The sequence below is a fragment of the Mauremys reevesii genome, linkage group 1 (genome assembly GCF_016161935.1).
Source record: "Mauremys reevesii isolate NIE-2019 linkage group 1, ASM1616193v1, whole genome shotgun sequence".
Lineage (NCBI taxonomy): Eukaryota > Metazoa > Chordata > Testudines > Geoemydidae > Mauremys > Mauremys reevesii.
In genome coordinates this window covers 62,140,098-62,165,808 of record NC_052623.1, presented here as the reverse complement: position 1 = coordinate 62,165,808, position 25,711 = coordinate 62,140,098, and the positions used below count along the sequence as shown (strand labels likewise).

Genomic DNA, 25,711 nt, shown 5'->3' with positions numbered 1-25,711 from the left:
GATGAACCTAAAGGAGAAATCCTTAGAATACACAGGATGTTTCTTGTCATTTTGTGCACTGTAGCCTGTGCACATCAAAATATTTGACGTGTCTCCCTTCCTTAAGTTGATCTCACATTTGCTACTCAGAAAATTTCATCCCTTACTTGTGTATATGGCACCAGAGAGACATGCTGTCCCTGGGGAAACACTATAGCACTTCAAAACTACAGTAGAACCTTAGAGTTACAAACACCTCGGGAATGGAGGTTGTTTGTAACTCTAAAATGATGGTAACGAAACATTATGGTTCTTCTTTCAAAAGTTTACAACTGAACATGGACTTAATACAGCTTTGAAACTTTACTGTGCAGAAGAAAAATGCTTTCCCTTTATATTTTAGTAGTTTACATTAAACACAGCACTGTACTGTATTTGCTTCTTTTTTTGTCGCTACTGCTGCCTGATCACAGACTTCTGGTTCCAGGTGAGGTGTATAGTTGACTGGTCAGTTTGTAACTCTGGTGTTCGGAACTCTGAGGTTCTATTGAAATCACATCTGGGCACTAAAGGTCTGGTCACGCTCCCAGTGACCTCAGTAGCAAACCCCTCACTGACTTGAATAGAAGCTGTTTCAGAGCAGCTGTGCTGATGGAGGCTGCCTTGTTCTTGACAAAGCAGAGTTCAGGATACCAGAGATTCAGGAACCAGCATGCTATCCTTTAAGTCCATGCTGAACCATTAGTAGGGATATCCTACTACCATTCCTCCCTACATGATTTGTGAAGTGGGAAAGGTCTGGGGTGACTCACCCAAACCCCCTTTCAACTCCAAAAGGAAGGCGGAGATTTGAAATCCTGACTCACTGAAGTGTAGTCAGATGTGTATGACAAGTCATGGGCCACTAACATTCCCCAGGGCACACCAACTTTGTATATAAAAAACAGATACACAAGCTTAAGTCATCAGCCATTTCAAAATACACCCCTACTAGCTACTCATCATGGACTCCAAGGTAAAGTGGCTAAGTCAGTGGTGCGCACAGCAGCCTTCCAAACGGTTTGACTTGGGTTCAATTGCCAGCCTGAATATTTCAGACGTGGTACAGTCTAGCAGACAGGGTCCTTGACTGCAAATCAGGGGCTCTGGCTTCTAGATCCTGGATTCTACTGGTCTGCTGGGTGACCGTGAACAAGTCACTTCACCTTTCTCTGCCAGTGTCTTCTCCCACTTTGTCCGTCTTGTGAGCCCAAGGGGGCGGGGCTGTCATGTGTTTGTACAGAGTACATAGCCTGGAGCTCAACTGGTGTCACTAGGTGCTACTGTAGTATAAATGTTCAGTAATAAATATTGATCTATCATTTAAGTGCTATAAGCAATAGATTAGGGGTGGAATCCTGGCCCCACTAATTCTATGCAAGTTTTGCCATTTACTTCAATGGAGCCAGGATGTCACCCTAGATATATGTCATTCTGATGGGTAGCAAAGACTTGTGGCTTAGTGTTGAGATTACTTAAGGTATGCGGAATCATGGTGCCAGTCTCTCTCTCATAGTTGGCTTTAATTACTGTATGAAGCATCTAGATACTACGGAGAAGAGTGCTTTCCAAATATAGTTGATGGGTGTAGGGCAAACACAACTGAGCAGAACTATTTACTGTAACACTCAGATGGAAACAGAGTACCAAATTCCATAATTAGTGAAGGCCAAAGTTCCCCATCAGACAACTTTCCCTACTTGTTGAAGTAGATTGAGGATGGATAGCTCATCATTTTTCATTGAAGGATTGTGATGCCTGTTTTAGTCAAATTCTTCATATTTGAATAAACTGTCTAAAAACTCAGTTAAATAGGTTAGCTCGTAGTTTCCAGGCACTCATCTGTATCAAAGAAGGTTTCTATGTACAGATGTAACAACATTCTGCAAGTTGGCACAAACCAAGTCTCCACATCCAAACATCCATTGACCTTTGGGTGAGATTTGGAATCTGGATTCTGCAGCTCAAGCCTCTCTGATGTATTTTTTCCTCCTCCCTACAAGTGTTCTTTTCACCTCTCGCATTGATAAATTGTGTCTTGGAATCACACAGCTCCCACTGATATTAATTTTAGTCCCTGGGAGAAATTGCGATTTCCTGTCGGGAGCTGTTTCTGAGACAAAACAGGAGCCCTGATTGAAGCACAAAAGGAAATTGAAAAGTCTATCTTTACTCCAAGATGAATCAGAGAAGACCTCATCTTTCAACTAATTAGAAATGTGTGTCCCAGCCTGCTGTGAAATATTATTATGAAGCCTAATGGGCTCCTCAAGCTTAATTTAATCACTATCATTTCTGGTGCTCTCTCCTTTTACAAATGCTAAACGAGTTTGGGAAAGATTTTGAATTGCCCTCAGTGTGCTGGAAATAACTTCATACTAGACTGAAAACACTGAGCCAGCCCTATGTGCAATAAACTGGAAGGAGGTGGATGGGTCTGGCTCTGTACAGGGCCACGTTAACAGTCTGGAATTCTTGGCACACCAGTGCATGGGTCCCCTGAGCCCTGATCCCAGCCCCATGCTGTGGTCCCACTTCTGCTTGTGGCAGCAGTGGCCACCCTTACAAGGGCTGGCTTCTGGAGTGCTCAGCTTCACTTTTTGGGTCAAACTGGGGCCTCTCCGCTCTTTGCACCACGTTGGGCAGGCTGGGGTATGTTCAAGAGGACAGATGATGAAGCTCCACTTACTCCGCTGCAAGCATAGGACTCTCTGTATGGGTCCCTCTTCCCCTACTGAAGCCACAATGGGGGAGAAGAGCTAGACCATCTGCTCACACTGAGTCTTCTGCTGGGGCCCCTCAGAGCAGTGGGTTTCAGAGTTAACAACCCACTACGATGGATGAGGCTGTTCACGCCTTTCAGAGCTACTGTTTCAGGCTGCCTGCAGCCTAAGGCAGGCATCACCGCATTGGTTATACCTGGCTCGCTTCGCAAACATGAGAGCTAGAACATTTTTTGTATATGAAAGCTGAGATTCTGATGTTATCACATGACTCCAGGAGCTGAGGCCCTATGCTGCCTATGTGTTAATGCAGTCCCTGATATGGGCCCCTCCTAGGAGGTCCTGAGCACATCTTGAGGTACTGAATGCCCCAACTCCCATTGGTTTCAGCAGCTTGCAGGAGATTCTCCACAGCTCAGAGGATCAGACCCTTTAGTGAATAGCTCTGAAGCTTTTCCACACAAAAAAACCCCTCACTACTCTAGAGAGGCTCCCTTATCAGCAGTGAAGCATAGTGTGTCAGTGCCATGCCACATGGCTGGCACTGACACACTATGCTTCACAGGAAGGCGAAATTGGAGGTCACAGGAAGGCGAGATTGGATTGTAGCCTGGGACTGTCAGGCCCAGTGCCAGCGATGTTTGCAAAGCACATTGGCTCTGAAGGAAGTGATCATCTGTCCTCTTCCATCTGTGGAAGTTGTGGCTGGTGGAGGAGAGAGAGAGAATTTAGCAATGAAAAGATTCTAAGTGAAGGCGTTTTTTGAGAAGGTGGGGGGGAGGGGAAGTGAGGGAAGGAAATAAACAGTGATTAAAAAGCGTAAATTAGTAACCATGCCTTTAATAACTTGTAAATATAATTTTAAAATTTCAAGCAGCTAAGATATACATTTTTTGTCTATGCCTGACATCTTCAACGTAAACCATGTGTTGATGACCTATCTGTTTCGTTTCACCCCTTTTCTAAAGTATACAAATTAAATTCTCAGTCACCTTAATATACAACAGTTTTATGGACAAAAATCTCACCTGATTTCTATCCTTTCACTGAAGTGTTTGCTATGCAATTATAGCCGGAGAACATAATGTTTCATTCAACAAACAGAAAAACCCAGATTTAAGCTAATAGAAGAAATACTTCAAGATATTCTCTCCCCACTCTCAAACTCCCCCACCAAACAAAATACCCAGAATCACAGTGCCTATTTCCAAGAAGAAGAAGAAGAAGAAAAAATGGCAATAATATCTAGGCAACTCTTTTTGGACCCAAGGCTTTATTTATCTTAAACATCACAGTGCAATGATTTCCACTTCCACGATGTTCAGCCTCTAGCAAAGAAACTGCATTCACATCTGAACAAATCAAATGGAACATGCTAACCCTGCGAGCCCAAAGTTACACTCCTAGAACCATGTTCAAGCTTCTACAAGAAGTGGCTTGATTTTCAGAGGGGCTGAGCCTCTGCAGCTCCCATTGACTCCAGGGGAGCTGGGGTTGCTCAGCTGCTCGGAGTTAGGCCATTTCTATTTAGATGCCTAAATAAGAATTTCGGAGTTCGATTTAGGTCCCCAGGTTTGAATGTCTTGGGCATGATGTTCCCAGCACAGGCAAGTATGAAGGAGCAGTAACTGAACCACTACAGAATCCACATCAGAGGGTTCCCAACCATGGCACAGGTACTGTATTGGCACAGGTATTGGTACTTTAGGCTTGTATCACTGATACTCTACCTGGGCTTCCCTTAGGACTCAGCTTAGGGTTCACTCCCGTGAAGTGCCGAGTGCCCCCACTGACACTGAAGCCAATGGGAGATGCATGCTTCAGGACTGTGCCCAGAATAAGAAGTGCTGAATAAGGCCCAATTCAGTGTTTCCACTGAAGTCAATGATAAAATTTCTACTTATTTCAATGGGAGCAGGAGCAGGTCCTTAGCAATGCACCTCTGCCCTTAGCCCTGATGTATTGCCTGGCTCCTACTCAAAGTGCATGTTCTAATTCCCAGTGGAGCTAGGACTTCTCCTGATCAGTCTTATTACAAAGACTGGGGTTTGGGGCAGCCTTGGCTGCATTGTAGGGTTATATCAGATACAGAGGGATGGGAGGCAGTGGGCACTGGCTGCCCCACCCAAAGTATTAGCCTAGTTCCCAGGTTCAGTTGGTCAAACTGGTGGGAAAGCTCTGAGCTTGAGTGAAATCAAGAAGACTGAAGGAATGAGTGAACATAAAAATAAAGTGAAAACGTGAACCTTATTTTTTCAAATCTAATCTCCCACTGCTTTAGCTAACAAATCTACTACCTAAGTGCAGATAAGTCAGTCGCCCAACACCCTCTTTCACAGTCCTCATGTGCACGCAGAACTAAAACAAATTCACAACTACAAGTGCAAAGAAAAAGATAGTTACAATCTTCCGAGCGCCTATTTTGTGCATTTATGGGGAGCTCAAGTTTGCTGATAAAAGCAAGAGCAAAGAGGTTCCTTCTTCTGGAGTGCAGATGAAAATCTGCCTTACCAGCTTCTAATACAGAGGGTGTCTAAACTGACATAAATAATCACAGACTTGATTAGAAATAATATATTATTTTAGACTTTTTTTTTTTTTTTTAGTTTTCATGTAAGACCTTTATACTCTTGACATCTATGTGAACAAAGAATCAAACAGGCACTTCTCAAGCGCTATTGTGTTGTTAAATGACACATGGGAGGAACTGAACAAATATGATTTAATGCCTACGATGGGAAATTAGGGGAGATCTTCATGGTGTTGGCTTTTTCAAGTCTCGGATCTGTTTAATCAAGTAGTTCTTCTCATCGGTGAACTGTTCATCATCCGTCCTCTCTTTCTGGAAATTGCTCAGAAACTCAATTAGCTTGGGTTGGTTTTTCAATAGAATCTCCACGATAGGCTGCGTTTTGTTTGGACTGGCCACAAATACCTAATATGCAAACAAAACCACACACACACACACACAGAGACAGAAAGAGAGGGATGAACAATCAGAGTCATGACACTGCCCATCATCATTCTCTGTTGAGGCAACTGAATGCTGGTGGCCACATTCTCTGGTGCCTACCCTGTATCCACTGAGCATGGTATCCAGTGAGGGGGAGAGGGAAGGGGCTGCATATTTGTTGGTTGCAGCTATCTGACCCTGTGGCCAGTTCTACACTGATCTCAGGCCCAGCATACTTTATAGTAGCCTCTAAGATCCTTTAGTCTAAAGTATGACAGCTGGCTATGGCTCCCAAGAGGTTGTCTGCCAGCTGAGGATTAGTGCAGTTGCACTCTGACCATGGCCCTTCCATTTCTGACAAGCATCTATGCCTCCGGAGCTGCAGGGAGGGCATAGGAACAGACTGTGCTAGCCACATATTAGCTGGGGAGATCCAACAGCTTTCTTGGCCCTTTAGTGGCACAAAGTGGCCAAAACAAGAAAAAGTCTATCCCTGTATCTTAAACACACCTTAAAGTTTCCCATAATCTTGCTCATTAGCAGCTGGAAGTGAAGTTACACTTGACCTTGTTATCACTCTCCCTTATTCTATTCCATTTATTGACAGATAGTTTGATTGTAATGCTGAAAGTTGGCTATAAATCCCTGATCGCTTCCACATATACAGCCCTCCAACATGAAATGTCTTAGAACCATATTTACTGGGAGAACAGGTGAGTCTTGTGTTGGGGATAGAATTTCCATATTAAATTGAAATGGCCTAAAATTAGACCAAGAGATTTGTTTTGGTTTGTGAACTTAGGTCACATCCTCCACTTCGCCCTAGTCCATTTTAGCAAGCAGTCTGTGAATGGAAATTTACAAGACCAGGATCCACGTACATTTCAATCTGTTTGCTAAGCTCACAAGGACACAGCAGTGAGGCAGAAGGATAGTGTAACACGCTTACATACGCAGCTCACTGCCAGCCCAGTGCCTTGGAGGTGCTGTCTGTGGGTCACCCAGGTGAGAAGCTGGGATCTTCCCTTTGTAGCAATCCTGCACTTGGCGGGCACTTGCCTTTTGTCCTCCCTGTAACTCTTTTGGCTCCTCGTCAGTCTAGCTCTGAGGGCTTCTCCTGCTTACAGCTTCAGCCTCCTTCAAAGACAGGTTCAACAGCAAGAAGCTGTAGCCTGAGTAGTACTGTAGCCTGTAGTACTGATGCCTGAGCATGTGTGTCCCCAGCCTAGATCCCAGGCCCTGTGCAGATTCCCACATCCTAGGAAGGACAAGGCCAATGAAGCAGCTCCCTCAACATACCACAAGGTGCAGATTTGCACCCACAGGAGTCCTCTTTTCAACAATCTGGCCCTTTGTTCGGAACTTTTAAAGTCATGGACTTCTTTTAATTCCTGGTGACCTCTAGATGTTCACAAGCAATGGCAACTGACTCAGCAGTGCAAGACTTCACCACGACCCCTTTAGAGCAACCTCCTTGCCAGATGCTTCAAGTTCTCAAAAAGTAGCGTCAGTTACTAGGGGCACGTTCCTTGTTCTGAGAGGTAGTCAGCTCATGGCCCCCTTGAGTGCATTGAGAGGTACAGATAATTTGTTCAGCCACTGCTTTGGCCATTTAAAAACATTCCTTCCATTACAAATAACCCTATTATACAAATTGCATGTTGCTTCCCACAGTTCAGAGAAATAAAAATTGTTTGAGAGAGCACAATGGAAATATATTTGCAATGTCTTGCATTTTCAGAAGTATCTAGTGATTTGGGTGCCCAATCCGAGACAGCTTAAAGGAACCTGACACGCAAAAAGCACCCATCCACAGAAAATCAGGCCCTGTTAACAGGTCTCAAGTAGGCCACCCAAAAATTAAAGCACCAAAAATGATTAGTCAATTTGAACATTTAGACCACCACTGTAGCTACATAGTGTGAAAGGAACAGCCTGTGAACATTCTTGAAAGGATTTAATTTTAACACTGGCTCTAGCCTAAAATATGCATTAGCATTGCAAATGATTAAACGTGAGATGATGTCTCCTATTAGACTGAATTCTTTAGCTTCTTGTCTGATTGCTTATAGGTTATAATCCTCCCCCTGAAAAACTGGCACAAAAGATAGAAAACTCAAATGTAAATCATCTTTTGACTACTAGACCTACTGCAGGACTCAATTTCAACTCACAAATCCTTTTATGATCCCAGGGTTTGAAAAAAGTATTATAAAACTGAATGACCGGCTCCCTCAATCAACTACAGTACCACAATGTCACAGTATTGAAACAAAGAAACTTTACACATATCTACAACAAAGAATCTTTATACCTTGAGGCTAGATACAGTATGAGGTTTTATTTTTTAAAGTCTCCTGCTAATGCGTCGCTTGAAGACAATAAAAAAAAAAAGAAAAAAGATCTCTCTGGAAACAACATCAGTATTCCAGCTAGTTGGAATATTTCTGAAAAAATAATTTTGTGGAGATATATTGGTTTCAACGACATATCTGTTGGGAAGGGTTTTGTGACTGAGAGTTCTCTGGTCACCCCTGAGGAGTTTTGACACAACTCCACTTTGTGAAAATGTTTGAAAGGTTGTCTTTTTTTTTTTCATTCCAACACGGAATGAAAACAAATGTCAAAACTCAAAAGTTGCCATGAAATAGAACTGTTGTCCTCTAGCTGGCTTTAAATCAGTATTGTCCATCCAAATTGATAAACTGTACACTCCCTATCCACTCCATAAAGTATTTGATCAGAGTGTTCTGGAGTCTGACCTTGGTTCTCACAATTAATGACAACGCGTCATCATCATCATCCCAAGGGAACACAACAGGGATAAAGATACTAAAATAGTCTGATGCTCGATGCGTCATTGTGTGGTCACTGATAATCTTTGTTTTTTTAAGCATGGAGGCCAAGGCTATTGAATGTCACAGGATCTTGATGAGAATAGTTCACTGTAACCTCTGACCTACTTTCAAATGGTTAGAGTTTATGGTGCAAATCCAGTATACATAACTCTATACATCAACAGGCCAATTGACCCACCAAGGCTGAAACTGGTCCCAAGATTTTCTCATATGCATCGCAGGGGGATTACCACCTTGCTGGAAGTGCATGAAAGCTCACGTACCTGCATCTACATCATCCCCCACAGACCAAAGAATTATCAAGTTTATAGCTCAGAAATAACACAGTGGGCATGTAAACACAAACTCGGCTTCCGCCCCATGCTGAGCGGAAACTGTCAGTATTGTCAAGTTATGCAGAACCGTTTGCAGAGTGAGCGACAGGAGGTAGCTTTGTGATGTGCATGAAAGAGAATGGAAAAATGAAGCTAAGGTCAAGCTATTTTTAGATTTAAACACTCAAACCTATCTTGCTACATCTCTGCTTAAGAAAAACGTTATATTATCCTAACCACCACTGTGGGGTGAGTTCACAAAATAACTGAATTGTTTAACATGATAGTCAAAAGAGGCTGATACTATTCTATATTTGTATGTGCATTGTGTGCAATATACTGCAGTGTGCTTTACTTTTGATTGCCTGCAAGAGAACAAAGAAGCAAAAATCACATACTTGGATGGACCAATAATGGTAACAAATATATTTGTCAAAAGAAAACACGAGTATTCAGAAAGACCCTTTTATTGCTCAACCTTCAAACCAGATATTGATTCCCCTGCTGGAATGGAGAGGAAGAAAAGGTGTGTGTGTGGGGGGAGGTTTTATTAACACTTAAGATACTCACTAATCCCCTTGTTTTTGTTACCTCAGGGCTACCTATATTCCCCAGGCTTTTAGGTGGCCATGAGTGGGTGACTGGTTGTGTGGGGTGGAGGCTAAGGGTTGAAGAGCAAGGGTAAGGGAGGGAGCAGGGATGATGAGGGAGGCAGAGGTCATGCTGGTGAGGGAACAGTTAGTACTGAAAATGAGACCTCATTACTTATCTTCTGTACCTCTGGGCAGAGTGCTCTGGATGAGTACGGCAGGCCTCGGTGCTTGAAGAGTTAATTGCATTTTTAATTACCATCAAACTTAACTGTAAAATATTTAGAATGATAGATGCTCATGGTTCTAGTTAAAATATTGCAGCTTCAAACCCTCAATAATCAGATACTGCCTCAAGGAGCTGAGAGTCATATGCCTTCTTCAGGGTCAACTGGGGCATGGGAGAGCTGGAATTTGGATACTTACTTAACAAGCACTTTTTTCATTTCAAATGTGCCTAGCTGCAAAAACATCCAAGTCAGGTAATTTAAACCCAAATCTTTTGGCAGCTCGCGGTAAGTAGCAAGTATCAGCCGCTTGGCAAATCTCTGATTTCATATTGGTATTGGCAGTCTGTGGTAATTTAAAACAGGATACTTTCAGCATAGTTTGAAGTTATGTGAAAATAAAGACAGAAAGCCTGACTTCCTCCCCCACCCTCGGTTACACCAGCATACAGCTAGAGTAACCAGGGGGAGAATCAGGGCCAAGGACTCTGCACCCAGAGCAGCAAGGCACATCACTGCCTTTCGCCTGCCAGAAAGGGCATCGGGACAGGGCAGTAGTTGTTTTTCCATGAAGCGTACATTCTCTTTCATATTTAGGGATTTCCTGGATTGGTTCCCATCATCAGCATAGAATTTATTAATAAAGGAAAACTCAGGACAAAATGCTCAGTGCCCTTCTCCCCTGCATATTCTATACTTGTTCTGCACATGTGGAACAAGAACTGATTATATGAGAGAGAGCTATGCTGCGGACTGGAGAGGGGGATTTTGCTGCAACTATGGGCTACATTGTGCTCTCAGTTAGAAATGTGCAACTTCCACTGGATGAGATTCTGCTCTGAATTACATGGTGCAACTCCCATAGAAAACTGTAAGATGAATACTGCGCGTACTACATTCATGTCTAACTGCTGCCATCTGATATTATTGTAAAAATATTATTGAGTCTCATGGAAGTTGGAAGAATTTGGCCCACTGACATCAACGAGGGTTGCAATATCATTCACTATTTGTTTCACATAGTGCCAAAAGTCCCAATCAGGATCAGGGCCCCATGGCATTAGGCACTGCACAAAATACATGGGTAGGCACTGCCCCTGCACTGAACAACCTACAAACTGGATACTCCGAGCATGAGAAACAAAAGGACGGTGGACACTGGGAGGGAGGATGAGTGACAGTAATGATATCATATGGTTACATAGATAGCTATGATTACAAATCACTCCAAATACTCAAATTTCTATTTTAAACAAAATAGATAAATAAAATCATCTATTCATCACTGTCTGATTTCTTGGAACAGCCCAGCAGAACTGGGTGCTTAAGAGGAATCTGAAACAATAGATGGTAGTGGCCTTATGGATTAATTCAGGGACTGCACTTCATGCATAGAAGTTCCATGCATAAGAACGTGACCATTAGCAAATATGAAAAAGTAGCTAACAGAGACCAATTCTCTCTCTCCTCTTCCCTCCCCTGACATTTGAGCTCTTAAAGATTGCAAGTATTTGGGATTTGCTCTCTCCAACTTCTGTTTGAGCTGCATACCTCCTGATAAGGGGTAAGAGCAGAAGCTACTCACAGTAGTTTGGTTGTCAAGAATAAGTCAAAGGCTTACACAAGTAATTAAGTGCATCACTGAGGCTTATTATGCAGGAAGCAAAATACTGAAATACGTTGGGAATCCCTGTGATTACTTTACGTAGATGAAAGATCGTATGGAGCAGCCATACCATCCTTCAAACCGCATGCTGGAGATGTGAATGCCTGCTGAAAAATCTTTTGCACAATAGAAATGGCAGAATCAAAGACCTCAAAAAGCCTTTTTGAACATTCTGAGGGTGATGTAATTTTTTTAAATACTTGCCATTTGGTGCAATGTGGTCTGTTTTATAAACATCTCCCAGAGAAGGACATTCCCACCCCCCATAGGTTTTAATCCCTCTTCTCTGAAAATTAATCTGTTCAAACTATGAAAAATACATCCATACATATTTATGAGTTAATTTTGCATTATAGTAGCTCTGTATAATAATAATTCTACTCATCTTCTTGCTCAGGGCAAAAAACGTTTTTGATGGGTAAATAAAATTTAAAAAAATTAATCAAATCATGATGATAAAAGAAAGCAGTGTATGTGCCTGGGCTGATAATATTTTTATGACAATTTTGTAAGGCTGCATTAGTGATCAGTGCAAAACAGAACCAGAAAGAGGAGGATTAAGCATATGCTGGTCTCAAACTTATCAAAGGCAAATCTCTTAAAATAATATAAAAATTCCCACTTGCTTCTGCCTCACCCAGAGAGGTTCTTACCCAGCACTGTAATATCTGATTGGTGGATGCCATCCATATCAAATATTTTGGAATCACATGACTCCCCCATGACCTAAGGAGGTTGAGGAGAGCACCATCGACCCCAGCAAGTAGTTAGTCTGCAGCAATCAGCCAGGCAATTTGTCACCCCTTGCCAATAATGCATTGCTGTAACAAGGGCCCCCTCAGATCATTAGGCCCAGATCCAAATGACCCTGCCTTAGACATCACCTAGAGAGGGCAAGCAAGCGAGAGAGAGAACTGACTGTCAGGGAGAAATTTCTTATTAAAAACATTTTCAAATGTTTGAAATGGTTTGTAAAACTCAACGTTTTTCTGTGTCCTCCTCCCTCCCATAGTGAAAGAGGCTCCTTCGACTCTGAAGGCCACGCTGAGTTACCTTGAACACATGGAATGCCTCAAACTGAATGTTGGGGCTTTTATCTCGCAGCAGGTTCATCATTAGCTTCAGGTTCTCTGGTTTGCTGATGTATTTTGTCATGATGGCAAAGTTGTGTCGGTCCAGAATCAGTTCACCCAGCAGCTACGGGAACATTTACAAAAACAAAGGCTTTGTGACTCACCACAGAATCTATGATTCAGATGAAAGCACCACATTTTTATCTTCACCCCCAGAGGTTTCAATAGAGTCTTATCTTAGGCCATGGTGGCTTCAAAAATGGAGGGCCTTTAAAAAAAATTGAGGTAAATTTGCTGTGCATGTGAGATAACTGTCCAATAGCACTGATCATGCAAATAGTGCAGAGCTAGATACCATATTAATGCACAGAGTAACAGTTGGATTGAGCCAGATAAAATAAAAGCAAGTACAACCACCCCACATTGTTCTGCTAATTCACCTCAATCCTTACATGCCCCACACTTTCCTGTTCTAGTCATGAGGAGACTGTAGATTTTACCAAATTGCTTGGTGCATGGACAAATGGGGACTACAACGAACCTACCAAACTCACTCCCACCTGTGTTCTGAACTAGGCTGTGAACTGGAATGACACTGAGAAAAAAAGAGGATGACACCCTCATTTCAGAGAAAAGACTCCAGGCTTTGCCATATGAGTTCAGGAACTACGACTTTTCAATGCTAACTCCAATGCAGTGACAAAGATATCTCCTGATTTGCACAAGCACTAGATTAATTTAAAAGAATTTCTTTTGTAACAAAACAAAAAAAAAGGATATAAGGCCACTCTGTGAAAGTCTGTGTAATAGTCCGAGCATGTTATGGCTATTAAAAGAAAGGTGTTCAGGAATTTTACATTACCTTTAAAGATTGTCTCTTTGTGACATAATTCTCAGAATGAAGCAGTTTTTCATAGTCCTCAAAGATCTAAGGGAACAAGAAAAAAATCAGTGTAGTCATATTCTTCCTTCTCCCCATCCCCCTGTACTGGTCCTTCCTGCACTAAGCTTTGCGATGGCAGCAGCACAGCTCTGGCACTTCTTTATGATGCCAGAGCCCAGCCCCTATTGACCACTGATTAGCAACGTCCAATCACTGTTTGCTTGCACATGTGAATCCACCAGAGAATCAGGAACTTAGTGCCCTTGTGATTCACACCTTATGCCATCATCTTATACAAGATTATGAATTTGCTGCCGAAATAGAACACACAAAAATAACATTAGTAACCAGAGACCATCTGAGGTAACTGTTATACCAACATAGGGTTATATAAGTAGAGTGACATCTATGTCCCTGAAAAGACAGACAGAGGAGGATGGTGGAAGTCTGGCTTGTTAGAGTGACATTGCTATTTTTAGTGGTTTTCTATGCATGTATCTAACTTGCCAATTTTCCTTTTTGCTTCACTTCAATTATCCTCATTGTCATTACTATTCGCTATACCTTGGAGGCTTAAAGATCAAAATGAAGGCATTGCAAACACAGCATGGAGCAGTGACACAGAGAAATGTAATGGAGTCATGCAATGTTTATAATGCCTCCTCTTAATGTTACAGTTTCTGGGCCTCACTAGGTTCTGAGGACTTTCAAAGTCCCATTGAGTTAGTGGGAGTTGAGGGTTGCTCAGCACCATCCAGGATCAGATCTCTTGTGCCAAGACATTTTGCAGTTCTTGTTCATTAAATGCAGACAGAGCCATAGGTGGGCATGGTGATTTACAAACAGATACTCAGTGCTGAAAAAAATTATGAATTTGGAGAGAGACTCAACATGTTATACCAAGTGGTTAGAATGGGAGGACAAGGTAATGAGACTGCTATTCTGTGGAGTGCTTGCATAGTTTCATTTTATTTTATAAAAAATGTAATGGGCCAAATCTTAATGAACACTAAAATCAATGTAGATCCATTTATTCATCAGTGTAGCTCCACTGGCATATGACCCAAAGACCTGGTAAAATGGGGCAAGACTCAGGGCCAGAAACCTGAGGCCAAGGGTTTTAATGATTGTGGGAAGCAAGAGCCAATCACTCAGGCAGCTAGACTGTGCCACTGTCTATGCTGCCACGGCCATACTGCTATTTTTAGCAAACTAGCTCACACAGAGCTAGCGTGTGTAAGCCCGCCCGTGGTGAGAAGCAGACACCCAGCTGCGATGTAGATGTACTCTAAGACTCCAGTCCTGCACTGAGTACCAGATGGGTGGAGCTTTGTGTTTGCACAGAGCCCCGGGGAGTCAGGGCTCCATGCAGGGATCGGCTCACATGATTCATAATGCAGAGGTTTTAAGTGACTTGTTCAAGTTCATCCAGCATTAACAGCAGTTAGGAAAATAATATACAAGAGCCATGACCTGCAGCCCCTGCTTTAACCAGTAGATCACACCATTGTGATGCACGTTCAACGTGGCACTCAAATGCCTTACCTGCACATTAAACTCTGGCTGTTAAAATGAACAGCACCTTGGAAAATTTGGTTAACAAAATGTTTATTATTGTTAACCAGACTTAAATGGTGACGGTGACAATTTGATGGTCACAATTTCCTCTTGACCTGGTTGATCTATCTCATGTTGAAATATCATTCACTGATTTTGCCTGGTTGGCATGGCTGTGTATTTGAACAATGAGGTTATATATGCAAACACATTTCATGTATGTCTTATTTGAAGCTAACTTTAGCTTGTTCATGCTGTTGCAATTAAAAAAAATAAGCAAAAATATGTTTGTTAAAATGAAAAGGTGCTGTGTCAAAGAACCAGTCCCTGGCTGTCTCATCATTCAAAGACTGAACATGGAATGATACTTACCTCCCATCTCACTACATGCCAATGGTGGGCATTTGTCAGCATTGCCACAAACTTCATTCTCAGAGCTAAATCTGCCCTCAGATGTATGTGTTCAACACGGCCTGATTTCAGTGGGAGTTGTTCATTTGTATCTCAGGGCACAATTTGTCCTTTATTGTTTAGGATATAATGGGAACGTCTATACAGCAAAGAAAACCCTGCGGCAGCGAGTCTCAGAATCCAGGTCAACTGACTTGGGCTTGTGATATAGGGCTAAAAATGGCAGTATATACTCCTGAGGGAATTCTGTGCCAAAATATTAAAAATTCTAGAAGTTTTATTTGTCAATAAATAAATGCAGAGGCTCCAGCATGGCAGTGGGGAGCACAGGCCACTGGCTGCATGAAGGTGAGAGATGACCCTGCAACTTCCTCACTCCCCACCCCAGGACACAGACTCAGTGGTGAGGCTGAACCTGACCCTGAAACAGCACAAGGCCTGGGCCTGCCCTAGAAATACTCTAGGGCCCTGCCCCTTTACGCCAGGCGCACCACATGTGGGGCAGGCAGGCTCAACCAGGCAGGATCCAAGTGTGGAGGGGCTTAGTGTGGGGAGATCCAGGTATGGGGTGAAAGGATTCTGTGTGGGACAATCTGGGTGCAGGCAGCTCAGAGGGGGGTCTAAGTGTGGGGGGATCTGGATGCACAGAGGATCGTTGGGGGGGTTCCAGGTGCAGGGGCAATGGGACGCTGCAGGGGCTTCCAGGTGAAAGTGGTTGGGTCTCAGCTGGGGGGTCTGGATGCTGGGAGAATACGGCTTGTTGGGGTGGGGGGTCTGGGTACAGCTAGTTGGGAGTCAGTGGGAGTTTGGTGCAGCTAGTTGGGGGCTGGTGGCATGGGGGTCTGGATGTGGAGGCTCAGGGTGGTGGGGCTCATCAGGGTGCGGGTTTGAGTGCAGGGAGCTTGGGGGGTGGTCTGGATGCAGGGGGTGAGGCTTGGCAGAGGTATCTGGGTATGGGAGGTCCAGATGCACGGGGGTTGGGAGGATGGAGGAGCAGGTCCCTGTACAGTGACCCCTCCCCCTACATCTGGGGAGCGATGGGGGCAGGAAGCAGGGGAGGATGCTGAGCTTCCTGCAGCTGTGGGAGGTTTCTGGAGGTGGGTTGGACACAGCCCCAGCCACTCCTTGCAGGGGAATGGGAAATCCCGTTCTCTCCTGCCTCCAGCCCAGCCGGGACTAGCAGCTGATTCCAGCTCAGGGTAGGAGCCACTGGCTGGGGTGTCCACAGCTCTGTGGTGATTTACCTCTCTGCCAGCTGCTCCAAGTGCCTGAAATGATGTACCTGTGCAGCTAGGGAGTGGTGTCTGGCTGCTCTTGCAGCTCCCCTTTGCTGCCCTGTCAGAAAGTCATTTTTCTGCAGGGAAGCATGCACAGTATTCCTCGAGGAGTAAATATAGATGTTCCGGCTTGGGCTGGATCCTGGGCTCTGAAACCTGGGAAGGGTAACAGAGCCAAGGCTCCAGCACAAGCCAGAATACACTGCTATTTTTGCCACAGCAAGCCTGAGTCAGTTGACCCAGGCTCTGAGACTCACTGCTGCGAGGGTTCCCCCCCGCCCTTTGTGGTGTAGACATACCCAATGTCTCCATTTGTTGGGGAAAAAAAAGAGTGAGCCCAATCTTGCAAAGTGGTGTGGGTGCCTCCTGCAAGGCGCTGCCTGACCTCAGCTCCACTGGCTTCAACACACCTCACAGGCTCAGGCCAAACAGGAACAGATTATGCTTTGAGTCTCCAGGTCTCTTATTCTCATGGGGGAATTCAATCACCCTGACATCTGCTGGGAGAGCAATACAGCAGTGCACAGACAATCCAGGAAGTTTTTGGAGATCATTGGGGGCAACTTGCTGGGGCAAGTGCTACAGGAACCAACTAGGGGCCATGCTCCTCTTGACCTGCTCTCACAAAACAGGGAAGAATTGGTAGGGGAAGTAGAAGTGGTGACCTGGGCAGCAGTGACCATGAGATGGTTGCGTTCAGGATCCTGACAAAAGGAAGAAAGGAGAGCAGCAGAATATGGATCCCGGATGGCAGAAAAGCAGACTTTGATTCCCTCAGGGAACTGATGTTCAGGATACCCTGGGAGACTAACATGAGGGGGAAAGGAGTCCAGGAGATCTGGCTGTATTTTAAAGAAGCCTTATTGAGAGTGCAGGAACAAACCAACCCGATACGCAGAAAGAAGAGCAAATATGGCAGGTGACCAGCTTGGCTTACCAGAGAAATCTTCGGTGAGCTTAAAAACACAAATAGGAAGCTTAAAAGAAGTGGAAACTTGGACAGATGACTAGGGAAGAGTATAAAATTATTGATCAAGCATGCAGGGGTGTAATCAGGAAGGCCAAAGCACAATTGGAGTTGCAGCTAGCAAGGGATGTGAAGGTAACAAGAAGGGTTTCTACAGGTATGCTAGCAACAAGAAGGTGATCTGGGAAAGTGTGGGAGCTTTACTGAATGGGGGAGGCAACCTAGTGACAGATGATGTGGAAAAAGCTGAAGCACTCAATGATTTTTTTGGCCTCAGTCTTCACACACAAAGTCTGCTCCCAGACTGCTGCACTGGTCAGCACAGTATGGGAAGGAGATGAGCAGCCCTCAGTGGTGAAATAGTTTAAGGACTATTTAGAAAAGCTGGACATGCACAAGTCCCTGGGTCCGGATCTAATGCATCCGAGGGTGCTGAGGGAGTTGGCTGATGTAACTGCAAAGCCATTGGCCATTATCTTTGAAAACTTGTGGTGATCGGGGGAGGTCCCGGACGATTGGAAAAAGGCAAATATAGTGTCCATCTTTAAAAAAGGAAAGAAGGAGAATCTGGGGGACTAGAGACCAATCAGCCTCACCTCAGTCCCTGGAAAAATCATGAAGCAGGTCCTCAAGAAATCCATTTTGAAGCACTTGGAGGAGAGGAAGGTGATCAGCAACAGTCAACATGGATTCACCAAGGGCAAGGCATGCCTGACCAACCTATGACTGCCTTCTACAATGAGATAACTGGCTCTTCGGATATAGGGAAAGCAGTAGATGTGATACATCTTGACTTTAGCAAAGCTTTTGATACCGTCTCCCACAGCAGTCTTGCCAGCAAGTTAAAAAAGTATGGGCTGGATGAATGGACTATAAGATGGATAGAAAGCTGGCTAGATCGTCAGTTCAACAGGTAGTGATCAACGGCTCCATGTCTAGTTGGCAGCTGGTATCAAGCGGAGTACCCCAGAGGTCAGTCCTGGGGCCAGTTTTGTTCAACATCATCATTAATTATCTGGATGATGGGATGGATTGCACCCTCAGCAAGTTCATGGATGACACTAAGCTGGGGGGAGAGGTAGATACACTTGAGGGTAGCAGTAGGGTCCAGAGTGACCTAGACAAATTGGAAGATTGGGCCAAAAGAAATCTGATGAGGCTCAACAAGGACAAGTGCAGCGTCCTGCACTTAGGACGGAAGAATCCCATGCACTGAGACAGGCTGGGGACTGACTGGCTAAGCGGCAGTTCTGCAGAAAAGGACCTGGGGATTACAGTGGACGAGAAGCAGGATATGAGTCAACTGTGTGCCCTTGTTGCCAAGAAGGCTAACGGCATACTGGGCTGCATTAGTAGGAGCATTGCCAGCAGAGTGAGGGAAGTCATTATTCCTCTCTATTCAACAGTGGTGAGGCCACATCTGGAGTACTGTGTCTAGTTTTGGGGCCTCCACTACACAAAGGATGTGGACAAATTGGAGAAAGTCCAGCAGAGGGCAACAAAAATTATTAGGGGGCTGGGGCACATGACTTATGAGGAGAGGCTGAAGGAACTTGGCTTATTTAGTCTGCAGAAGAGAAGAGTGAGGGGGGGATTTGATAGCAGCCTTCAACTACCTGAAGGGGAGTTCCAAAGAGCATGGAGCTAGGCTGTTGTCAGTGATGGCAGATGACAGAACAAGAAGCAATGGTCTCAAGTTGCAGTAGAGGAGGTCTAGATTGGATATTAGGAAAAACTACTTCACTAGGATGGTAGTGAAGCACTGGAAGGAGTTACCTGGGAGTTGGTGGAATCTCCATCTCTAGAGGTTTTTACGGCCCGGCTTGACAAAGCCCTGGCCAGGATGATTTAGTTGGGATTGATCCTGCTTTGAGCAGGGGGTTGGACTAGATGACCTCCTGAGGTTCTCTTCCAACCTTAATCTTCTATGATTCTGCGATTCAAAGAGGTACCAGTGATAGTTTTGAACATGTAGCAGTCTGTCTAGCTGATAAAACAGATTTCTGTTTGTTGACTGGGAGTCCTTTGAAGAACATTATTCTCCACTACATGTGCTTCGAGCATCAGTGCTACACAAACTCAAGACAGTCATTTTATCACAGTGCTTTAGTACAGAGATATAGAGAATAAGTGAAGATATACAAATTGCCTGAGTCACACTGCATTTGTGACTCAGCAGCATGCAAGCTTGAAGGTAACATGACCACTTAATCTTCTGTCAAATTCCACCACCCATGTCAGCCCAATTTCAGTTGATTCCAACAGAATTTTTCTGACCTACACTTGATTTTCAGAGACATTTTAAAGGGCAATATACCAATAGAGTAACTTACTTAGGATGATAACAGGTATATTCACATCTCAAAATCCCTTGGGATTTACAGAGACAATTTCCAGTAACACTAAAATAAGTTTTTCTAACTCTTGTCCTCTATCCTGAAGTATTACTGGGACATGAATGACCAATAGCTATTCCCTAACACTGACCAGGTGGCACCAAACTGTAGCAAAAGGTAAATATTTTAAAAATAAAATTGGTCTAATATCTGTACACATGTGTAGCTCCCACTAGTGTTTATGTAGTTATGTTGTGTGCAATGAAGCGAGAATAGATTCTTCCACATCCTAAACAAGATTTGCTTTTGACATGGAGTTGTACTAGAAATCTGGAAGCCTGTAAACAGGATACAAGCATTATTTCTACAGATGGCTAAGGAGGGTTCTCCCTTGGTAAAACTAATTATTTTGGCTTATAGGGTGTGATGCTTGGTTCTAAGTAAAAGTTTTAGGTGGGACATGTAGCCCTCAGCTGCACATGCTCTGTTTATGAGCAGATTAGAAAGTAGGATTCAAATAGCTGCTGAAAAACAGGCATCTTCCCTGAAGTCCCGCTGCTGCTATCCCAGTTGGATCCCTCGCCTGGAAAATGGAGGAACTGTGCTGTTGAACGAACAGTTCTGATTGACACAAAGAATCAAGAAGATCCACTTATTTTTAATGTTTTTTTCTGAGTGGAGCCGAAATGCCCCTAACAAAAGGTTTCCAGTTCAGATCCAAGTGAGGGTGGACTCCTCAAAGTAACGTTTGCAGGAACATGTATGAAACTATTAAGGATGGAAATTATTTGTACTTACTGTGTCATAATTTTGTTCTAGGAAATCTGCTACCAACAATTTGTGTCTCGTTAGCAGGTCCTGGAAAAGAAACAACCAGGGGAAAAAAAATCACTATCTGAAGCATTTTCAAACTCAACCAGCTTTCCCGCCCCCCCCACTAGTTTGATCATCCCTTTAATCTTCAGTTGTAATGGCTCGGGGAACGTTTTAAGCAGCTCTTCTCCTTTAAAATAATTCCAGCATTATCTCAATAAAAGAATAGGTAAAAAGAGTGACAGTGCACCATTTAATATCAGTTGCTGATTCATGATTACTAGTTCAGTGAATAAAAACAAAACATATTATATTTAGAAAATATGTATATTTATAGATTTTTGCGCCTATCATATGGTCTGTGGGCACGTGCATATATTAATTTTTAAAATACCAATTGTAAGTTGGAGCTATTTTACCTTTATAGAAACTACCTTTCAGAATACAGTGTATAGCTCAGGGACAGCCAGATTGTGGCCTGAAGTCCAAATGTGACCCATGAAACCTAAAACATGCCCCACAGATGCTCACTGTCACTCTCTTTCTGTAGCTGCAAAGTGATGACAAAGTTAATCAACTCCAGATTTTTATGGTTTATGGAGGCAAATAGGCAATTTCAATTAATTGATCACAGCAAAAACAATTACCAATTACCAATCGCCCCATCTCAAAAAAGATGTATTGGAATTAGAAAAGGTTCAGAAAAGAGCAACAAATATGATTAGGGGTATGAAATGGCTTCTGTATGAGGAAAGGTTAGTAAGACTGGGACTTTTCAGCTTGGAAAAAGAGACGACTAAGGGGAGATATGATTAAGGTCTATAAAATCATGACCAGTGTAGAGAAAGTAGATAAGGAAGTGCTGTTTACTATTTCTCATAACACAAGAACTGGGGGTCACCAAATGAAATTAATAGGCAGCAGGTTTAAAACAAACAAAAGGAAATATTTTTTCACACAACGCACAGTCAACCTGTGGAACTTTTTGCCAGAGGATGTTGTGAAGGCCAAGACCATAACAGGGTTCAAAAAAGAACTAGATAAATTCCTGGAGGATAGGTCCCTCAATGGCTATTAGCCAGGATGGTGTCCCTAGCCTCTGTTTTCAAGAAGCTGGGAATGAGCGGCAGGGGATGGATCACTTGATGATTACCTGTTCTGTTCATTCTCTCTGGGGCACCTGGCATTGGCCACTGTCGGAAGACAGGATACTGGGCTAGATGGACCTTTGGTCTGACCCAGTAGGGCCATTCTTATGTTCTAATAAATATTGGGGTTGTCTACATTTATTTATTTAAAAATAAATTTCTATACGAAGAAGGAGTTTGAACCTGAGAGGTTTTAAGCACCACAATTCCTATTTGGAGTTAAGAGAAGACCAGGACCATTGATTTCACTGAAAGTTTATGTTGCTGAACATCTCTTTGGCTCAAGAGTAGCCCTCTGGCTCCTGGCAAATGCTAGTGTGGCCCTTGGCATCATAGAGTTTGGGCCCCCTGGGACCTGACTCTCCTCTCAGGCCATTTTAAATAAATAGTGTAACTCCATTGCCTTCAAAAGAGTTACTTTCCATAGGAGTAAAATAGGAGTGAGAAGAGAATCAAGCTCCTCATCTAGTAAACTGACCTAAGCCAATTTTTTCAAATTTGGGTGCCTAAAAGTTAGCCACCTAAATCCATATTTAGATACCTAAAGAAAAAAAAATGGCCTGATTTCCACACAGGCTGAGCACCCACCTTCCCTATCGAAGTGTATGGGAGCTGCACGTACTTGGCACCTCTGAAAATCAGGTTACTTGTTTAGGAGTCTAAATATGGATTTATGTGGCTAATTTGAGGCATCCAAATTTGAAAAAAAAAATTGTCCTACTGCTCTCTTCAATAAATTGCATTGAAATGCAATAAAAGCCTAGAGCTAAAGTCCATTCAAGTCAATGAAAGTCTTTCTGTGGACTTGAACAGAAAGGGCTTTGAATCAGGCCCTGTATCTTTTTCTTTAAAAGATCTCTCTTCTTTTAACAGCTTTGTTACTGTCAGAAGCTGAGGCACATGCAATTGTCTTTACACAGAAGTGTTCTCAATAGCTCCAAAAATATATTTCATCTGATGGTTCTTCAGTTTTTAATTTGATTTACAATGAATTATATTGAAAGGATTAGTATTTAAAGGATTTGTATGTATCAGCTATTGAGAAGGGAGAAGAAGAGGTCCTCATAAACATGGTTGCTATAAAAACTGGTATACTATATAGTTAGTATATTCTTTTGTTCAGCAGGGATGTGATGAATTCAGGTTAATTAGCTGAGTGGACTTCAGCCTGCTTCATATGCAGGGCACTTAAGCAACCAAGCACAGCATTTTTCATTGTGTCCAACAAACTGCATATAGTCCAAAAATTAGTTTTGTTTTTATTCATAGAAAATCACAGGACAGAGTGGTGCAGCAACATTTGACCAGCATTCTTCCCACCTCCTAGCTGCTCCTGGTACGTCCAGAGCAGATTAGGTCTCTAAATACAAGTCCATTTTCCCTGTTCCCCTTGCATTGCTCGGCAGCTCAATCACCCTCTGCCATGCACCTGGCTGAATTTAATTAAAAAGTATATCTTAATATAAAAAATTCCAATATTTCCCTACTATAAATATCCTTAGATATTAATGCAAATTTAATTAAGCCCTTCTCTGGCCCCTGCAACAGACGAGTCTTTCTTCTCTGCACCAAACATCCATGTGATTACATTATACAACCCAACAAGGGGGTGGCAAAACCCAGATCAACAGGTGCAGTAATCCACCGAATGAAAAACTGTAATACTTGTTTTTGCTGTCTTAGTAGTTAAGATATAGCTATATGTTTTACAATTCCTGTTGCTTTCTCATCACTTATTGCTATTCCAACATAACAGTGATACCAGGATCAACCAATGTTTATCTAGGCCAATACCAGATGCTTCAGAAAAAGGGGCCAAAAAAACCAAAAAACAACAACAAAAAAACCCAACAATCCATAATGGACAATTATGGAGCAAACTGCTCACAGAGGAAAGGTTTCTCTTAACTTCAGGCAGTTAGTAGCTAACTTATACCCTGAGCCATGAGCGTTTATGTTCTTTATAATTTTTTCCTCTATTTAATGTATCTATGGATGTTACTATTCATACAGACAGATAATTCTATTTTTAAATCCTACCATGCTCTCAGCTGGTGAGTCCATGACTATATAGGTACATTGGTTATACACGGCAGGGTCCAGCAGTCTGCAGTCCTTAATACAGCTCAAAAGTGCTTTGTTCTATGCCCTGCCTTGTGGCTGGGTGAAAAGGAGATTCTGTTACCCACCCCCACCCATATTTTTCCCTTGCTTAAAGCCTGATTACTCTGATATTGTGCAAAGGATATGAATTTCTTCCACAGTAAATTAATGGCAGAGCTGGAAATAGAATCCAGGAAATCTTACTCCCATCCCCATGCCTGATCAAAAGACAACACTTCCTCTTTGAATACAGAGAGGGTCATTGACCATCAAAAACTTGAGTCATCTTTGTAAAATAATATTGCTGTACATATTTTAACTTGGAATTCTCTATATTTATGTATTAGTTCAAGTATCACGATATTTAGCTGGAGCTAACAAAGATGGATAGCAACTTCAAGTCTTCTTTATTGCTTAACAGAGCTGGTTTGTACTGGAAATCTGGCCTCACTGACCACTTAGGAACAAGAGGTTACTCCCATTAAGCAAATCTTTACTCCACTCAATATTTCAAGGATGACAGTAAAGATTAAGACCAGGTTTCGCGATGTGCCTTACACTGGTGAGTTGAATTCTCTATTAGACTTTCTTCTAATTATATCCGAGGTTTCTCTCATCATGTTTCTAATTAGCTTTTCAAAAGGAAAGAAATAACTTGTTTCTATGACAGCAAAATCCTACTGACAGGAGAAAGAAAAAAAGAGCCATATCTATATTTAGAAGAATCTCTCATTGCAAAGATTTTTCCCCAGCTTTTTTAGGTGGTTTTTACAGAGAATAACCAAACTGTTCCTACGCGTTAAACCTAACAGGCAAACAATTTTTGCTCAAGGACTACACTGGCTATTATTGCAAGTCACATATACATTACAGTCACATATACATTGCATAAAGTAAAGCACATTGCAGCCAACATCCTCTTTAATATGGAGATATGGCCTGTGGAGACTGCAGGTCCCAGCATGCAGTGCCGCATCAGGAGCTGAGCAGCAACTACAGACCATATAATTTAATTCTGCATCTTGCATTTGGTCCACCTCAGCCCCCCCATTAGAGGAAAATTTAACAGGGGGATAGCAGAGCAAATCCCAGTCATGCCCCTCTTCTTGCTTTGAGGGACATGTAAATAAAAAGGTTGCAGTGCTTCAGTCAGTGCTGAAATGGTTTGATCTAACCTGTTGCTCTCCCATCTCTCCCCCCTTGGCCTACCTCTCCAATTTCTCAGTATTGCTATCCCCCAAGTTCCCAAAATAATGAAATTGGCATAAAAGGTCATAACATTTTCTAAAAACCAATAGATTCAGGATTCTTTTTAGTTGCCTTTTGAGCCCTTAAGGTGTGATCAAGTCATGTTTTCAAGCTTTTTCCTGCAACCACAATGGCTAGATACTTTAAAAAAATGAAAGCAGAAATTCTAACAATCACATGAAATCAGGAGCTGAGACTTTAAAAAACTAAAACTATCACAGGACTCTCAATAATATTGTAAGAGTTAGCAACACTGGTTTCCACTTGTCACAGTGGTTGCTACAGCTGACCCTCATGTTGCCTCTCCAGCTCCACATCAACCTTCTCCTGACCCGAGCGCTATTAGGAACAATCAGCTGCACACACAGAAAATGGGAAATGACTGCCTAGGAAGGAGTACTGAGGAAAGGGATCCGGGGGTCATAGTGGATCACAAGCTAAATATGAGTCAACAGTGTAACACTGTTGCAAAAAAAGCAAACATCATTCGGGGATGTATTAGCAGGAATATTGTAAGCAAGACACGAGAAGTAATTCTTCCACTCT

At 42.9% G+C, this 25,711-nt stretch overlaps 1 protein-coding gene across 5 annotated transcripts in view; it reads right to left on the bottom strand.

The window, feature by feature from the left end:
- Nucleotides 1-3,561: 3,561 nt before the first annotated feature.
- Nucleotides 3,562-25,711, bottom strand: part of CAB39L (calcium binding protein 39 like) — a 96,922-nt gene continuing 74,772 nt past the window's right edge. For all 5 annotated transcript variants that reach the window (XM_039520357.1, XM_039520353.1, XM_039520355.1 and 2 more), the window contains 4 exons: nucleotides 20,652-20,711; nucleotides 13,285-13,350; nucleotides 12,403-12,546; nucleotides 3,562-5,676 (listed from right to left, as the gene is read on the bottom strand). In XM_039520357.1, the coding sequence (XP_039376291.1) occupies nucleotides 5,497-5,676; nucleotides 12,403-12,546; nucleotides 13,285-13,350; nucleotides 20,652-20,711 (450 nt within the window). In that variant the 3' untranslated portion in view covers nucleotides 3,562-5,496. The remainder of the gene's footprint in view (nucleotides 5,677-12,402; nucleotides 12,547-13,284; nucleotides 13,351-20,651; nucleotides 20,712-25,711) is intronic.